At 43.1% G+C, this 18,936-nt stretch overlaps 1 protein-coding gene across 1 annotated transcript; it reads left to right on the top strand.

Annotated features, from left to right (window-relative positions):
- Window positions 1–10,326: 10,326 nt before the first annotated feature.
- On the top strand, window positions 10,327–18,927 carry plcxd2 (phosphatidylinositol-specific phospholipase C, X domain containing 2). Its single transcript, XM_071412360.1, has 7 exons — window positions 10,327–10,432; window positions 12,191–12,327; window positions 12,419–12,538; window positions 12,700–12,909; window positions 17,026–17,136; window positions 17,384–17,514; window positions 18,388–18,927. The coding sequence occupies exons 1-7, from the start codon at window positions 10,330–10,332 to the stop codon at window positions 18,545–18,547; spliced, it is 972 nt and encodes a 323-aa protein (XP_071268461.1). The 5' UTR covers window positions 10,327–10,329; the 3' UTR covers window positions 18,548–18,927.
- The last annotated feature ends 9 nt before the right edge of the window (window positions 18,928–18,936 follow it).

The following is an 18,936-nucleotide window of genomic DNA, read 5'->3' on the forward strand; positions in this document are numbered from 1 at the left end:
TGAACGGTCATCCAACACAGAATTCCAACTCCCAGAACTCGGGCCTCTTTCCAGTGCTCTGGAAAGAGTATTTTTCAGAGTTCCCAGTTGTCTTGAAAGCACCATCAGTGCTCTCGTCTGCATTAAAACTAAATATCGATCGCTGAGAATGAGTGTACGATGGTGAAGAAGAGTGGAGTAAAGTTGAAAATGAACAGCAGTTTATGGTTGGAGTGAGATTCACGATTCACGTTTTTTTGGGTGACCTGTTTGCGGTCTCGAAGATGGTGAAGGACGAATTGGGTAAAGTGGAATCGGTCAGAGTGACCAGGAGTGGTATGATGTTGATTTTGTGTGTGCCAAAAGCGCAAAAGGAGAAAGATCTGTGTCTTTACAAGATGGCGACGTATGATGTGGAAAGCTATGATTTTCAGAGTAGAGCACTGGTTAAAGATGTCATCTCTGGTGCCTCGTTGGACAAAGAGTGTGTGGTTTAGGGATAACATTCCAGGAGTGGTAGACGCACGTCACTTGAATCATATGATAGATCGGAAAGAAGGAGCTAAGCCTATCGGTTTTACTGTCGTTTGATGAAGTGCTTCTCCCAATTTATGTAAAACTTGGGTATGTGAGATATGTGGTGAGACCGTTTGTACAGAAGCCGCTGCAGTGTTACAATTGTAAAAAGTTTGGACATGTGGCAAGGGTTTTTCGATGTGATTAAATATGTCGTAGTTGAAGAGTCAGATGAAACACGTTGTTGTAATTGTGATGGGAATCACAAACCCGAATTCCCTGATTGCCCTGTAAGGACGAAGGAGGTCGCAGTAGTTAGGATTAGGGCCATCCAGCAGGTCTCCTATGTGGAGGCAGTGAAAATAGCTGAAGGAGTGAGTAGAGAGGAGATGGTAGTGGATGTCCCACAGTCTGCAGTGAATGCCAAGCAGGAGAAGGATCCCGACACACTAATAGTGAAGAAGGTGGACTTTGTTGCGTTTATAGTGCAATTGATAAATTGCACTAGTCAAACTAATACAAAATCAAAGAAGCTAGACGTCATTGTGAAGGCGGAAAATAGATTTCTGGATCTCCAGAAACTTTACAGCCGATTTCTAGATTTCTGGATCTCCAGGACTTTACAGCCGAAATGTTACAGGGAGTACTGAGTGGAGAGGTTCCCCCCTCCCATGTTCCCAAGCCTGTGTAGGGATCTGATTAGACATTTCAATCCTGCTGAAGGAGTACAGTTTTTTTTAAATTCAGGTTATTAGCGTGAATTTGGTTAGTGTTTTTGGTAATTAGTATGAATTTGTTCATCCATAGCATATTTCGTTTTTGGGGTATTTTTTACTACCCTGTACAGTAGGTGGCGGCAATACACCTTATTAGTGTAGTCTACCAATAAACCTCAAAGAAGAAAAAGACGGTCATAGCCCCACATTAAAAGTATGTGATGGTGAGTTGAGAAATCAATCAGAAATACTGTTAGAATGTTTTTCAATCGACTGCTACAGCCCCAAATAAAAAAGTTAACATTGGCTTTTAATTACATATTTTTTTTCACATGGTTGGGGTCGAGAGAATTTTCAGATATCAAAATGGGGTCGTGGGCCAAAAAAGTTAGGGAACCCCTGCTCTCTGATAAGGATCTGATAATGTGATTTGATAGTAGAGGCGAGCTGAATTATAGTGTCTAGGATTAGGATCCAAAAGAAATATACGTTGATAATAAACGAGGTTATTCAAGAGTTTGAAAGCAGTTTCATCATATAAGTGTCACGCCCTGACCTTAGAGAGCCTTTTTATGTCTCTATTTGGTTTGGTCAGGGTGTGATTTGGGTGGGCATTCTATGTTATTTATTTCTAGGTTTTGTGTTTCTATGTTTTGGCCGGGTATGGTTCTCAATCAGGGACAGCTGTCTATCGTTGTCTCTGATTGGGAATCATACTTAAGCAGCCTGTTTTGCCACCTTAGGTTGTGGGATGTTGTTTTTGTTAGCTCTGCGTAGCCTACGAAATGTGACGTTCGTTGTTGTTTTGTTGTTTTGTTTGGAGTTCGGATTTAATAAAGAATCATGAACACGTACCACGCTGCACCTTGGTCTTCTTCCGACGAGTGTTACAATAAGAGAGACAATGACAGTCACACACAGTATTTGCCGCCAGTCCACCTATTATGCCATCATCCATTGACTTGAATGATGCCTGTTCTATTCATTCTATTTCTATGGCAGCACATGCAGTCAGGAGCAGAGGAGAGGAGAACATGTGAGTCTTCATTTTTTTTATTCTACATTTTTTGGGATATTCAAATGGTTATTACGGTGACCGCGGTCATTTAGCTGGTCTCTAACTGTCATTCAAAATTCCATGACCATCATAACCCTACTAGGCAGCATGGTTTTTCTTTCAACAGTCTTTTAATATTCTCATAGAAGTAATTCTCACCGCATGCCCTGGATCAATGGATGGGAGAGCGTCTGTCTTCAGCTTCAGCCATCGGTGATAACCCAGCGTAACTTGTAATGCATTTGAAAAGCTGTCGCTGTCAAAGTGAGCAGCGCAAATTCTGGGATTTGTCGGTTATCTGGGGCTGTGAAGCTACACTCTTACTGTCCACAGAAAGGGGCTGAGGGGCAGTTTGTTGTAGTTGCACACCTTTCTTGGTGCCCACTGAACTCTGCCATGGTTTAATTTTCCTCAAGTCTCTCCTCAGCGAGCACACTGTATGGCTGCTTTCAGCAGCTTTTCATCAGGGGGAGGTAGTCTGGTGTTTGTCCAGGTCCTTGAACTGCCTCTGTGGAGGACAAGGTGCTGGGAGGACAACATCAAGGTGCTGGGAGGACAGCGGTCACCAAGAAAACACACGAGCGGATGTACTACTTGCGGCAGCTTAAAAAATCTCGAACTCGTCGATCCTCACCGCAGGTACTTCATCCTCACATTCGTCAGGTTCCATCTCTGAACTACTGGAGCACGTATCCCTCTTTTTGCACTTGACGCCATCCTTCCTCATCACATCGCTTCCCTCTATACTCAGCTCCTTCTCGGCAGTCATCACTGCACCTGCCACTGCATTTAATTCATCTTCACTCGTTACGTTCAATTTACTTTTCTATCTCTTCCAAAATGTTCTGTGTGGTCATCCATTCCATATTCACTCAAAACATATTCCACTTACCTCCTTTTTTTCTTGTCCACCATCTTCTCCTTCAGTTCTTCCAAAAGGCTTGTGCAATCCCCCACTGCATACTTACTCATAATACTGTATGTTCCACTTTCCTCCTTTTTTCTTATTTGCCATCTTCCAACCACTCTGTCCGTCCGCCTTCAAAGTCAAACCACACTCGGGAAATCAGTCAGTGTTTTCTCCTATCACAGCCATTAAACACTGTAACTGTTTTAAAGTCACCATTGGCCTCATGATGAAATGCCTGAGTGGTTTCCTTCCTGTCTGGCAAATGAGTTAGGAAGGACGCCTGTGTCTTTGTAGGTGTACTGATACACCATCCAAAATGTAATTAAGAACTTCACCATGCTCAAAAGTACAGTACCAGTCAAAGGTTTGGACACACCTACTCATTCAAGGGTTTTTCTTTATTATTACTAGTTTCTACATTGTAGAATAATAGTGAATACATGAAAACTATGAAATAACACATATGGAATCATGTATAACCAAAAAGGTGTTAAACAAATCAAAATATATTTTATATTTGACATTCTTCAAAGTAGCCACCCTTTGCCTTGATGACAGCTTTGCACACTCTTGGATTTCTCTCAACCAGCTTCATGAGGTAGTCACCTGGAATGCATTTCAATTAAAAGGTGTGCCTTGTTAATTTGTGGAATTTCTTTCCTTCTTGCATTTGAGCCAATCAGTTGTGTTGTGACAAGGAATGGGTAATATTCAGCAGATAGCCCTATTTGGCAAAATACCCAGTCCATATTATGTCAAGAACAGCTCAAATAAGCAAAGAGTAACGACAGTCCATCATTATTGTAAGACATTAAGAACTTTGAAAGTTTCTTCAAGTGCAGTCGCAAAAACAATCAAGCGCTATGACACCAATAATAAGAAGAGACTTGCTTGGGCCAAGAAACACGAGCAATGGATATTATACCTGTGGAAATCTGTCCTTTGGTCTGATGAGTCCAAATTTGCGATTTCTGGTTCCAACTGCCGTGTGTTTGTGAGACACAGAGTAGGTGAACGGATGATCTCTTCATGTGTGGTTCCCACCATGAAGCATGGAGGAGGAGATGTGGGGGTGCTTTGCTGGTGACACTGTCAGTGATTTATTTAGAATTCAATGCACACTTAACCAGCATTGCTACCACAGCATTCTGCAGTGATACGCCATCCCATCTGGTTTGTGCTTAGTGGGACTATCATTTGTTTTTCAACAGGACAATGACCCAACACACTTCCAGGCTGTGTAAGGTTTATTTGACCAAGAAGGAGAGTGATGGTGCAGCACCAGATAACCTGGCCTCCACAATCACCCGACCTCAACCCAATTGAGATGGTTTGGGATGAGTTGGACCGCAGAGTGAAGGAAAAACAGCCACCAAGTGCTCAGCATATGTGGGAACTCCTTCAAGACTGTTGGAAAAGCATTCCAGGTGAAGCTGGTTGAGAAAATGCCAAGTGTGTGCAAAGCTGTCATCAAGGAAAAGGGTGGCTACTTTGAAGAATATAAAATCTAACATACATTTTGATTTGTTTAACACTGTTTTGGTTACTACATGATTCCATATGTTTATTTCATAGTTTTGTTGTCTTCACTATTTTTCTACAATGTAGAAACTAGTAAAATAAAGAAAAACCTTTGAATTAGTAGGTGTTTCCAAACTTTCGACTGGTACTGTATATTCAATGTCTGCTTTTTTTTACCCATCTACCAATAGGTGCCCTCCTTTGCAAGGCAATGGAAAACCTCCCTGGTCTTTGGTTGAATCTGTGTTTGAAATTCACTGCTCAACTGAGGGACCTTACAGATACTTGTATGTGTGGGGTACAGAGATGAGGTTATCATTTAAAAATCATGTTAAACACTATTATTGCACACAGATTGAGTCCATGCAACATTTAATGTGACTTGTTATGCAAGGTTTTACTCCTGAACTTACAGTACATATGCTTGTCATAGCAAAGGGGATGAATACTTATTGACTCAAGACATTTCATCTTTTCATTTTGTATTAATTTGTAAAAATTACTTTGACATTATGGGGTATTGTGTGTAGGCCAGTGACACAAAATCTCTATTTAATAAATGTAAAATTTAGGTTGTAACACAACAAAATGAAGAAAAATAAAGAGGTATGAATACTTTTTGAAGGCACTGTAGATATATTCATACTGATACTATAAATTTAAACATCCACTGTATATCAAGCTTATACCCACAGTATATTTGTATATTCTCTTATACTGTAGGTCTATGCTCACTGTACCTAGTTGTACAGTAAATAATGTATGTAAACTTTTGAAACTCTGCTGTCTGTATTCTGTCTCTAAATTTTGTCTATCACTAGCAGTGGCGATATTAGCATGGTGGGGCAAACTCAAAGATTTTTTTTTTAGATGCATGCCAGCAAAGCCACTACACAACACTAAACAATACATTAATTGCACTATAACAGTGACAAACAGTGCCCACACACTGTTAGAGCCTACATAAAGCTGTCCCAACAGCAGAGCTTGTGAATCCTTACCACCGCTACACCTGGCTATCAGCGGAGTCTTGTCTGGCAGCAAAACAGTTCATTCAGATTCATTTACTGCCTTTTTAAAAAACATAGTTGATATGGCTGACTTGCTTAAACAAATGTGATTTCTACTGACAGTTTGAGATGGAAAACTACGGCATAAGGAAACGAGGAGCGTATAAGAGGCAATCAGTAATTTCGATTAAGACATTAATGAGCGAGCTAAGGCGGACGTAGTCAATATAACAATTTGTTCAGCCCTTTCGAAATGTACAGCGACAGAACTGAGAACATGAGCCGTTCTTACAGTATTCTCCCTGTACACCAAGTCAGAACAGTAGGATAAATAAAGGGGGCATATAAGCAGACAATGAAAGCGCTTACAATATTCAATGATGACATTTCTCTAAAACAGGCTATAGGCTACATGTGCACCACCAAGTCAGAACAGTAGACTAAGTTATGAGGGGGAAAGTGATAACATTATTAGGGTGAGGCACATGGGGTTCTAACAGCTTACTACACAACATACACTTAGTATCATTTTCTTAGCTACAGTATACATATCTTCCTGGCATATTACATAATTTATGCAGCAGCATTCAAGACATTTTTGGACTCACCTTGTTGTGCTGTGCTCACTTGAACAGGAAGGTGGTGTGGTTGTCCTTCTTGTGGGCAAATTCTATCTGCAAATTTTGTCATCAAAGTCTAGCATTCTCTGGATTTATGGTGCTTTCAAGACAACTGGGAACTCAGAAAAAATAAGGTTGAATCATGACATCAGTAATCTTCAGGTCGGGGGTTCTAGAAAGAGGCCCGAGTTCCCGACTTGGAATTCCGAGTTGGATGACTCGTTTTTTCCCGAATTCCCAGTTGTCTTGGACTCACTCAAGTCTGAGATTTCCCAGTTCTGAGTTTCCAGTTGTTTTGAAAGTGGCAGAAGTCATGCTGGATTGACAGCATGGCCAATGTATTCAACATTCTTTTGGCCCATGGTGTTGCATGTGAATGTTTATCCTGGAAAAGAGACCCTTAAACCCAGACTTGAACCAAACACTCTCTCCACTGAATAGCAGGCTTGTGATTGCTTTGCAATGCTTGCAGTTAGCCACTGATTCCTTCCAAACCACTTATTGTTGAATTTGAGATTTCCAACTTGTTGTGCAATGTTTATGTCCAATGGCCGATGAGCACCGATATGTTTTATCTATAATTTCTCTTCATATGACAAGGATTGAAAAGGATTTGCCAGGAGATCGTCAACCTGATTCATGACAATGACTGCTTGTCTAGCTTGCTAGCTAAGATTTTGAAAGTATGATGTTGACATGATCAGTCCAATCAAAGCTATGGTAGATAACGTGATTTGACGTCATTTTATCTGTGGCCAATGACCTAGAGCCTTCTTGGATTGGCCCTTCTAATGTAAATATATGGCAGCACCCAAGGTGCTTGAACTTTCGAGTTCTCGCTGTAGATTTTGCAGTGATGTAGTGACCCAATGAGTGACAAAACACCAAGCCAATCACTGCGCAACTAGAGAAGATTACCAACCCCTACGCTCTGTATTTTCCGCTGGCTGCCCCACCACCACAGAAAGCACTGAACTAGGCTGAAACACCTGCATTTTGGAGCTGCCTTACTCAATAGAGCAAAAAAGAGACCATGTTTGTACTGTACGTGGCTTTATTAATGTAAGGATCCGCCCCTTTTTTTTTTTTTAATCGCCTAAAATGACATACCCAAATCTAACTGTGTCACGATCGTCAAAGGGAGAGAGAGATGACCAAGGCGCAGCGTGTGCAAAATACATCTTCTTTTATTGAGAAGAGAGAGAAAACACAAAAACGAACACTATACACAAAACAAACCAAACAACAAACGACCGTGAAGCTAAATGACGTAAGTGCATGGACAAGCAACAAACGTTCAAAATAGACAACTACCCACAAAAGCCTACTGCCTATGGCTGCCTTAAATATGGCTCCCAATCAGAGACAATGAATGACAGCTGTCTCTGATTGAGACCCAATCTAGGCAGCCATAGACATAACTAGACAACCTCACTCTTCTCTACCCCATACACATACAACACCCCTAGACTAAACAAAAACACACAAAGACAACCCACCCCAACTCACGCCCTGACCAACTAAATAAATAACAGAAAAAGGAACAATAGGTCAGGAACGTGAGAAACTGCCTGTAGCTCAAGACATGAAGCAAGGATATGCATATTCTTGATACCATTTGAAAGGAAACACTTTGAAGTTTGTGGAAATGTGAAATTAATGTAGGAGAATATAACACATTAGATCTGGTAAAAGATAATACATAGGAAGAAAACAAACTTTTTTTTAAATATATTTTTTTGTATCTTTGAAATGCAAGAGAAAGGCCATAATGTATTACTACAGCCCAGGCGCAATTTAGATTTTGGCCACTAGATGGGAGCAGTGTATATGCAACGTTTTAGACTGATCCAATGAACCATTGTATTTCTGTTCAAAATGTTCTGTCAAGACTGCCCAAGTGTGTCTAATTGGTTTATTAATAACTTTTCAAGTTCATAACTGTACACTCTCCTCAAACAATAGCATGGTATTCGTTCACTGTAATAGCTACTGTAAATTGGACAGTGCAGTTAGATTAAGAAGAATTTCTGCCAATATCAGATATGTCTATGTCCTGGGAAATGTTCTTGTTACTTACAACTTCATGCTAATCGCATTAGCGCACATTAGCTCAACCGTCCTGCGGGTGGGACACCGGATCTGTAGAGATCCTTTTATTTATTTTTACATTGTTTGCTAACTGATATGTGACATGTATTAATGCCATAATAACATGCAAAACAGGCAACAACAAACATTTTTTTATTTTGATTTATTTTTAGCTAAACAGGTGCTCTTTGAGTCCCACCTGACTGGTTGCCTCTGATCACTAGCAGCACCATATAACCATGTAAAATTCGGAGTATGTGTAAATGTACTTGGCGAATAGGTCATTATCAAAAACGTCATGAAGCCAATATTCTATTTTCTGCTGTTGGGCAGCTTCAAACTACATTTTAATGGAAGCTAATGTTGCTAGATATGGTAGAGATGGCGGTGTCAGAATACTTAAAAAGGGCTCAATACGAGGAAAGAGACAGGTACTTGGACAAAATCCAGCTGTGTGATGGGTGTGATCCTTTTACGATAAATCCGGGGGTGTTATCAAACATCAGATTTGCCCAGCCTCCAGTTTCCAGCAATTATTTACTGTAGCTAGCTAACTTAGCTACTGTACCAGATAAGCTACTACAGCAAAGACCAGGTTGCAACCCAACACCAGATGAAGGATTATAAAAGCTTGGCTGCCTGTCAGAGTGAAGAAATATAATGTGAAACATTAAAGTTTTGTTAGCTACTTGTTAGCATTACGTTTCTGTAGCACGATAGCTAGCTAACGTTAGCTAATCCCCTGGATTGATTGAAAAATGATCATGCCCCTCCCACAGTTTGACTTGATCTATGTATATATTTCTCACGTCGTTATCCTTTTTGTTTTGGTCAGGTGAACCATTCGCAGCAAATGTCAGGCCCTGCTTTGATGGTGAAGGGGGATGGAGAGGTGATACACTGCACTTGTATGGCAGGGTAAGAGCAGTGAATCTAATGAAAGCCTCACAGGCTGATTGTAACAAACTCATGCTTTCAATGTAAGAAATATAAACAATTTATAGATTTAACTGATGCAGGTTGGCAGAGTCATGTTCCCATGTTGGGGCCCTGTTATATGCAGTGGAGGAAGGCGACCCCATGCGAGAATCGGTCAAAAAATGTTTAACTGGGGGGGGGGGGGGGGGCAAAGAAAATATAACTGGCAGGCCGTTTTTTGCCTGTGGTCCGCCTGTTGCTGACCCCTGTTCTATGCTAAAATATTTAGCAGTGATACACGCAACTTCATAGTAGACTATGTGCACTATGCTGTGGACCATTTGTACAGGCAGGCCTTTGTGCTTGCCATGGAACCACAAGGTCACTTGTGTAGGCTATTAGGCCCACTCCTAGTGCCACCTCTCTCCTACTCTCCCTAGTCACATACAGTATATTCTGCAGTGAAATTTTGTCACTTTAATGATGGATGGTCACTTAAGCATTTTTATGGCCATTTAAGATTTTGCCACTCTCTGTCCCCAGGATGGACAGAGACCCCCGACCAAGCCGCTGTCCATCTGTCACTGTTTCCGGTGGTGAGTAGGGTGAGCCTGAGTAGGCTAATGCACAGCACGCATGGAGGGAAGCCCTGCCGGTTTAAACCTGCACGCAGGGAGTGAGGGAAGAAGGGAGGGGGGATAACGAGTGTAATTTCGGTCTAAGAAGATTAGTCAATGTCATTAGCCCGTTGGAGGCACTTGGGCACTTGGGCTCCACACCACTGGTAAAGTGCAGGGAGACAGGTAGATACACAGGTGGCTCGAGGAGGCATGAAAGGCGCTCTTGCTCCTCACCTCAGGATGATTTATTTTACTATGAGACTCATGGGGGTGGTGAGGATACTGGCGATACACGAGCAGCAGGTATACCAGATTTGACGGTTAACGTTTTTACGGAGGGGGGGGGGGGGGCGTGAGATCAGAGAGGAGCCATGAAGACGCGGCCCACGGGTATCGGTGCCTCGAACGCCAACTGGATGAGCTCACTCTCCCCCAAGCTCACAGCTATGCCCCTGAAGCACCTTGCAGTGCCCGGTAAGCGCGCGCGCGTGTGTGTGTTATGTAAATAAATAACAATATCTGTTATTTACAGTGCCTTCAGAAAGTATTCACCCCTTGACTTTTTCCACATTTTGTTGTGTTACAAAGTGGAATTAAAATGGATGTAATTGTCATTTTTTGTCGATGATCTACACAAAATACTGGAAGAAAATTATAATATTTGTAAAAAAACAAACAAACAAAAATATCTTGATTGGGTAATTATTCAACCCCCTGAGTGAATGATTACATGTTAGAATCACCTTTGGCAGCGATTACAGCTGTGAGTCTTTCTGGGTAAATCTCTAAGAGCTTTCCACACATGGATTGTACAATATTTTATTATTTTTTAAATTCTTCAAGCTCTGTCAAGTTGGTTGTTAATCAGTGCTAGACAGTCTTGCCATAGATTTTCAAAACTGTAACTAGGCCGCTCAGGAACATTCGATGTCGTTTTGGTAAGCAACTCCAGTGTAACATAACCTTATGTTTTAGGTTATTGTCCTGCTGAAAGGTGAATTTGTCTCCCAGTGTCTGTTGGAAAGCAGACTGAACCAGGTTTTCTTCTAGGATTTAGGCTGGTCTTTGTGGTATAATCTGTGTTTAAAATTCACTACTTGACTGAGGGACCTTGAAAATCATGTTAAACACTATTAAGCACATTTTTACTCCTGAACTTATTTAGGCTTGCCTTAACAAAGGGGTTGAATACTTATTGACTCAAGACATTAAAGTTTTTCATTTTTTATTAATTTGTAAAAATTTCAAAAAACATAATTCCACTTTGACATTATGGGGTATTGTGTGTAGGCCAGAGACACACACATCTCAATTTTATCCATTTTAATTCAGGATGTAACACATAAAAATGTAGAAAAAGTCAAGGGGTGTGAATAATTTCTGACGGCACTTTACATGTGTGTGTGTGTTGTAGGGGTATCATATGTCGGTCGACATGAGGCGTATAATGATGACTGTTGGCTCTGACTTGGTTTATGACCTCCCACTGGTAAAGTCTATCTGGGGTTATATGGTTTTAACAGCAAAGCCACACTTTAGCTAAATTAAGTTGCACCTTCTCTGTCTGAGAATAGCTTAGGCTACTGTTGGGCTAGAGAGGAAAACACTGATGCAGCACCTGTGGGTCTGGGGAACTGGGGTGTGACTGATTTTCTGTGTGACGTGTGTGTGAGACTGATGTGGCATGTGTTTGTTTGGTTTACAATGTAGTGAGGCTAGCCTAATGGATTCAGAGAGGGTTCTTGGTGTTAATCTGTACTACCTGGATGAGACCTGAGTTTGTGTGTTTGAGGGAGAGAGAAACAGAGAGAGAGAGAGAGGGAGAGAGAATGCACAAAGTAGATGGTTAGCCCACTCATAAGATTGGCAGAAGGACCTTCACTTCCTTTTCCAGACTGAAAAGGCATCTTTCTCTATCTCACTTGATCTGTCTCTTCCCCTCTTCCTCCCTCTCTCCCGCCTCCCGCTCCTCCCTCTCCTCCCTCTCTCCACTCCTCTTCCCTCTCTCCACTCCTCTTCCCTCTCGCCCATCTTCCTCCCTCTCTCCCCTCCTCCTCCCTCTCTCCCCTCCTCATCCTTCTCTCCCATCTTCCTCCTTCTCTCCCTCTCTCCCTCTCTCCACTCCTCGTCCCTCTCTCCCATCATCCTCCTCTCTCCCCTCCTCGTCCCTCTCTCCCATCATCCTCCTCTCTCCCCTCCTTCTCCCACTCTCCCCTCATCCCTCTCTCGTAGGGTCCCATGACTCGTTTAGTTTCTGGGTAGATGTGAAGGCCCCGGTGGGCCCTGACCAGAAGGCCATAGTCAAATACCTGGCCACAGCCTTCCGTTTCGTTTCCAAGAAAGTCATGAAGAAGTGGTCCATGACACAGGTGAGGGTTCAACTGGTTCAGATGATTAACCAATACTCTTTTGAAAAGATGGGATCCTCAGTCTTTGTCAGCATATGACTTTTATCACCAGAACCTGACGTTTAAGGAGCAGCTGGACGCAGGGATTCGTTACTTTGACCTGCGTGTGTCATCCAAACCTGGAGAGTCTGGTACTGAGATCTACTTCATCCATGGCCTGTTTGGACACAAGGTGGATATACTGACCCCATAGCCAGACACCTAGAAGATCAATAAACATGTTATTATACGAAAACCTACAGTAAACGTCTCCTCCTGCTATTGACTTATCTCCCTCTCCCCCCCTCTCTCTCTCTCTCTCTCTCTCTCGCTCTCTCTCTCTCTCTCTCTCAGGTGTGTGACGGTCTGTCGGACATTAACTCTTTCCTGGACGCCCATGGTAAGGAGATGGTGTTCCTGGACTTTAACCATCACTACGCCATGGGGATGGAGCATCACACCTACCTCATCAACATGCTCCAGGAAGTGTTCGGACCTAAACTCTGCAAGATCGGCGTTGTCGAGGAGATCACCCTGGACTACCTCTGGGAGAACAAGTACCAGGTGAGCATGACAGGGTGAGGTCAGAAAGTGTGAACACTCCTCCACTTACAGATCTAGTTGAACCTCTGATAGTTAGACCCAGTCATTTATAAGTTGAGTGTGTGTGACACTTTAGAGTATTAGTGGAGTCAGGATTTCAGTAGAAGCTAAAGTGGATTGCTTACTAAATGCTGCTGCAGCTATTTCAACCTGTCAATCAGGGATCTCATCTCACAGACATTGATTCTCTCTCTCTCTCTCTCTCTCTCTCTCTCACTCACTCACTCACTCACTCACTCACTCACTCACTCACTCACTCACTCACTCACTCACTCACTCACTCACTCACTCACTCACTCACTCACTCACTCACTCACTCACTCACTCACTCACTCACTCACTCACTCACTCACTCACACTCTCTCTCTCTCACTCACTCACACTCTCTCTCTCTCTCACACACACACACACACACACACACACACACACACACACACACACACACACACACACACACACACACACAGCTATTTCTGTCTGTAAGCGGCCAGTGTGAGTCTTAATGGATGACAGAAGATTAAGTCAGGAGGCAGTTGGTGTGTTTGCGCTTTGGTGTTTGAGAGTGCTTGGGAAAGAATAGTGCTGGTATTTGTATCCCTCCGTGTGGGGGGGGGGGGATATTCAGCATGACTAATGTGACTTGTTTCAGGAAACTAGGCGTATGTCACACGTCACTACTTCACAGGAGAGGCATTTGAACGGAATTATTTTTTATTCAAATGTGTGTTTTGGCAGAAATGCCTTCTGGAACATGTGAACTTTCATGTGCTTTAATAACTAAATTGTATGCCATCTGTATATACGAATACAATTGTTAAATAATGAGCTTAGTTGGTTTAGCTACAGAAAAAGGCAGGAACCTTCCCGCTAGCCATGATTGGATGGGAGAGAGAGGAGTTCGGATTGGTCTGCCATGTAGCACGCTTTTGTCTACAACATGAGCTGCAGTATGTTTAGGTAATCCTTTCTAACGTGGTGTTTTTGAAAGATATCACGAAGAACTGCAAAGTGTTGCTAAGGCTCTCCACTTTCTGGAGGATTGAGTTTTGAAGTTAGTGGAATGCCCAGTGGAAGCCGAGTATGATAGCTAAGGAGACTGAGAAAATTCAGGTGTGATTGGAAATGAGAAGGGAGTTGAGAAGAGAACAAATAAGGCTGATATATAAAACACCTGTCTCCGGATTCCATCTTCAAACAAGCAATACTCCTCAGCACCCCGCGTACCCCCCTTTGACGATCCCGCAGGTGAAGAAGCCAGATGCGGAGGTCCTGAGCTGGCGCGGTCTGCGGTTGGACGTACTGCCAAATTCTCTAAAACGACGTTGGAGGCGGCTTATGGTCGAGAAATTAACATGAAATTATCTGGTACCAGCTCTGGTGGACATTCCTGCAGTCAGCATGCCAATTGCACGCTCCCTCAAAACTTGAGACATCTGTGGCATTGTGTTGCGTGACAAAACGGCACATTTTAGAGTGGCCTTTTACTGTCCCCATCACAAGGTGCACCTGTATAATAACCATGCTGTTTAATCAGCTTCTTGATATGCCACACCTATCAGGTGGATGGATTATCTTGGCAAAGGATCAAATGTTCACTAACGGTGATGTAAACAAATTTGTGCACAAAAATTTAGAGAAATACGCTTTTTATGAGTATGGAACATTTCTGGGATCTTTTATTGCAGCTCTTTACATTTTTGTTTATATTTTTGTTCAGTGTAGTTGGTTAGCTACCTGTAGATTCATGCAGTGTAGTTACCTTATGAGTTGGGATTATGGTTAATTGTTGAGCTAGCTAGCTACATGTCTAAACAAAGGACACCACTATGCAAGTAACCATTTCACTGTACTGTTTACATCTTCTGTATCCTGTGCATGTCACAAATAAACATTGACTTTATTTGATATAGTGTGTGTTTACCAGAGATGGTAATGTGAGGAACAACATGACCTGCACCAAAGTCAAATTAGGATATAAAGTTAGGCCAATGAGACAGTGTCCAAGTTCAAAAATTGTCCGGTAGAATGCCCTGCTTTTATTTCGTCACACTCACAACCGTAAGTTATTTTCTGTAATTAGCTTTCCATTAACGTGTAAATAATGATCTTGTTGTAAGTTTATTTTCCTGTAATAATGAATACAAATGAGCTAAAGTTAAGGAGTTGTCAGCTATATGATATGGTCATTATTTGAACTGGCTGGCCAGCTAACTTAACGTTAGCTAGCTAGCTAACAAGCTAGAAACGAACCAAAACATTGTTAGAAAGTTGCTTTTAGTTGCCTGGTTTGCTAGATTGACATATTTTTAAACGGATGGGTTTATTGCTGTTAAAATACACCAGTTATGCTATTTTGGACCACCAGGCTGCTGTCGTTTTTAGGTTTATAATTGTTCATAACGACAACGACAAGTTTGATGTTGGATGACAATAGAATGTTCATGATGTCACTGCGACAACTGTATACAGACATGTCGATAGACATAGTATAAACCAGCCTTTAGTCTTGGGTTGTTTAATACACTACCGTACTCACTGTTTAGCACATGGCCTCACATGTGAATCCTTAAGAGATGGGTGGGGCTAAGCTTAAGAGGGTGTGAACGATGATGAATGGATGTAGACAAAGAAGAGCTCTTAAGTAGGTGTACCAAAACATTCAAGGGACATTTTCTCAAAATAATTACTATCCCATTGTTCCTCAACTGTAGAGTATGATATGCAATGATAGTGTATGATATCCAATGTTAAAAACACAAATTTTGCTACATAAGACCGAATTGAGCCAATCGGTCACAAATTTCCATTGGGGTGGGGCCAGGGTAGATGTCTGTTGAGGGGGTGGGGAGGATATCACATCATTTTATGAATCCGGTGACTGAGTCTGCTTATTCATTGATGTCATCGGCAGAAATAACCCAGAACATATTCCAGTCCATGTGATCAAAACAGTTGGAACCTGGATTCTGATGGGTCAGACCAGCGTTGTACAGATCTGACCACCGGAACTTTCCTTGAGTCTTTGTTTATAGGCGGGAAGGAGCAAAATGGAGTCATGGTCAGATTTGCCGAAAGGAGGACGGGACATGGCCTTATACCCGTGTCAAAAAGGCGTGTAGCAGTGGTCCAGCGTTGAATCTCCATGAGTTGGACAGTCAATGTGTTTATATTAATTTGGGAGCACGGTTCTCAAATTACTTTTGCTAAAGTCCCCTGCAACAATGAACGCTGCAGGTACGCGGTCTCCAGCTTGTCCAGGGTCCAATGAAGATCTTTGAGTGCATTTTTGTGTCGGCTTGGGGCGGGATGTACACAGCCGTGTGTCGGCTTGGGGCGGTATGTACACAGCCGTGTGTCGGCTTGGGGCGGGATGTACACAGCCGTGTGTCGGCTTGGGGCGGGATGTACACAGCCGTGTGTCGGCTTGGGGCGGGATGTACACAGCCGTGTGTCGGCTTGGGGCGGTATGTCGTGTGTCGGCTTGGGGCGGGATGTACACAGCCGTGTGTCGGCTTGGGGCGGGATGTACACAGCCGTGTGTCGGCTTGGGGCGGGATGTACACAGCCGTGTGTCGGCTTGGGGCGGGATGTACACAGCCGTGGTGATAATCCCTAAGAACTCTCTCGGAAGGTAAAAAGGGCAACATTTGATGACCAAGTATTCCAAGTTGGGTGAGCAAAAGCTTGTAAGTTCCTGTACGTTTCCCCATCGCACCACTTGGTCATAAAGCAGAACCCTCCGCCTTTGTTCTTGTGTGTGTGTGTGTGTGTGTGTGTGTGTGTGTGTGTGGGTGTGGGTGTGGGTGTGTGTGTGTGTGTGTGTGTGTGTGTGTGTGTGTGTTTATCAAAAATGTCTCTCATTTAGAGATGTGGTCAGGTGAGGTTCTATGTTCTGTGACCCTAATCTCGATTCTAGAGCCAGATTACCTGGCAGGTGACAGATGTGTAGTAATCAGACAGGCGGCGAGACCGGTACAATAGGTGAGTCATAATTATGAATTAGCAGATAGACAGATTATGGGTTAAGGTGTGAAAATGAAATGTTCTGAGAGTGAGTCTGAGTCTTGTGTGTCCCAGGTCATAGTATTCTACCACCACCCGTCTGCTGAGAACTGTCCATTGATATGGCCGGGCAACAAGTGTCCAGCTCCTTGGGCTAACACTACAGACACCACCAAACTCTTTCAGGTCAGTGTGTGTGTGTGTGTGTGTGTGTGTGTGTGTGTGTGTGTGTGTGTGTGTGTGTGTGTGTGTGTGTGTGTGTGTGTGTGTGTGTGTGTGTGTGTGTGTGTGTGTGTGTGTGTGTGTGTGTGTGTGTGTGTGTGTGTGTGTGTGTGTGTGTGTTTCGTAGTGGATGAGATAAGGTGATAAATCTCATCAAAAAATTCTATATAAATCCAACTGATGTTGATAATGATTACGATTATGATTCTAGTTCCTGGAGACAACTCTAGGTGAGAGGGCTAAGATGGGGTCCTTCCACGTGACTCAGGCCATCCTCACCCCCAGAGTCAAGACCATTGTCAAGGGCCTGGTCAAGGGGCTACGCAACTATCTAGTCGAGAGGTGTGTGTTTTTAGTGTCTGTGTGTGTACTGAGCGTATAGTATGTATTCTGATAGCAGCCAGCAGAGGGTGGTATACACAGTCAGTTTTGTCAGCTTATCAGTAGGTCAGACTCCCAGTAGGGTGAAGACCCTAAACACTGACTGATCTAAGGTCAGTTTGGCGTCTCCCCCTAATGCTAAAGGTAGGACTTGGGGAAGGTAAACTGTAAGGGTAACGGTTAGTTAGACTCTCCAGGTAGTTGCTCTAAGGTACAGATCTAGGATCGGGTTGCTCTCCATAATTCCTCACATTAACCATTAAGAGAAGAAAACAGAAAACTGACCATAGATGAGTGTCTAGAAGCGACTCTGAAGCGGATATTTAGTGGAGACGGCAGGCTGGGAGGAAATGGCCTAATTTTGCGTATCCGCGGAAACAAGATGGCTTATTATCACAGGATAAACATTCCCACTTCCTGGTTTTGTCCTGACGGCTGCAGGGGCTTAGTGGAAGGTTAAGGGCTCTATCACTGATACGACCCTGGCCTTGTGTGTGTGTCTGTGTGTCTGTGCGTGTCTGTGCGTGTCTGTGCGTGTCTGTGTCTGTGTGTGTGTGTGTGTGTGTGTGTGTGTGTGTGTGTGTGTGTGTGTGTGTGTGTGTGTGTGTGTGTGTGTGTGTGTGTGTGTGTGTGCTGAAATGCACCCATAACTAAAACAGCGAGAGCTCCAAACTTAAACAATGCGCTTTGGATACAATAACTATAGTCTGACTCAGTCGCTACTGTACCTCTGCCTCAGACACAACAGCTCTTACACTCCTTCTTTTCTCTCTTCCACTCCCCCTTCCTCCCCTTATCATCTCCCCCCTCTTCCCGTCCTTCTCCCCTTCTCAGGAACCTTCCCATCATATTAACGTGGGTCGAGACCCAGAAACCCGGTGTTGACGGGATTAACATCATCACCTCTGACTTTGTGGAACTGACTGACTTCGCCAACACAGTCATCAACCTCAACAACCTCCTGCTCAACGAACAGGACCGCAAGAAAACCTGACCAACGCCACCATAGAGTCAGAATGAGTAGACTGGATATGAGTCGAAAAGAAACCCACTTGGATCTTTTCACGGTTCCGTTCTACCCATCATGGCAGCTGCATCACTGATCGCATGATCAGACACTCGGGGACACGTGATAATGGGACACTCAGACATACATCACGTGACTATCTCATGCACTTAAAGCTCACATGTCCAGTATTGACTGATCATGGTCAGGAAAATGTCCACAGAGATTCACATATTGCGCTTATAAGTATAGCAACGAACAAGGGCTGAGACTGCTTAAACACACACACACACAGATTTAACACTATTTCAATGGTAGCAGTTTACAGCTGTGTGTTGACATGCAGTTATTATGATAACACATTCAAGATAGATCAT

The sequence above is a fragment of the Salvelinus alpinus genome, chromosome 8 (assembly GCF_045679555.1).
Source record: "Salvelinus alpinus chromosome 8, SLU_Salpinus.1, whole genome shotgun sequence".
Classification (NCBI taxonomy): domain Eukaryota; kingdom Metazoa; phylum Chordata; class Actinopteri; order Salmoniformes; family Salmonidae; genus Salvelinus; species Salvelinus alpinus.

What these genes read in the sequence shown, in the direction of transcription:
- plcxd2 (XM_071412360.1), top strand. Translation starts at nt 10,330, where the DNA reads ATGAAGACGCGGCCCACGGGTATCGGTGCCTCGAACGCCAACTGGATG. An exon ending in ATGGCCTGTTTGGACACAAG is followed by an intron (nt 12,539 to 12,699) that starts GTGGATATACTG and finishes TCTCTCTCTCAG; the next exon opens with GTGTGTGACGGTCTGTCGGA. An exon ending in TCTGGGAGAACAAGTACCAG is followed by an intron (nt 12,910 to 17,025) that starts GTGAGCATGACA and finishes TGTGTGTCCCAG; the next exon opens with GTCATAGTATTCTACCACCA.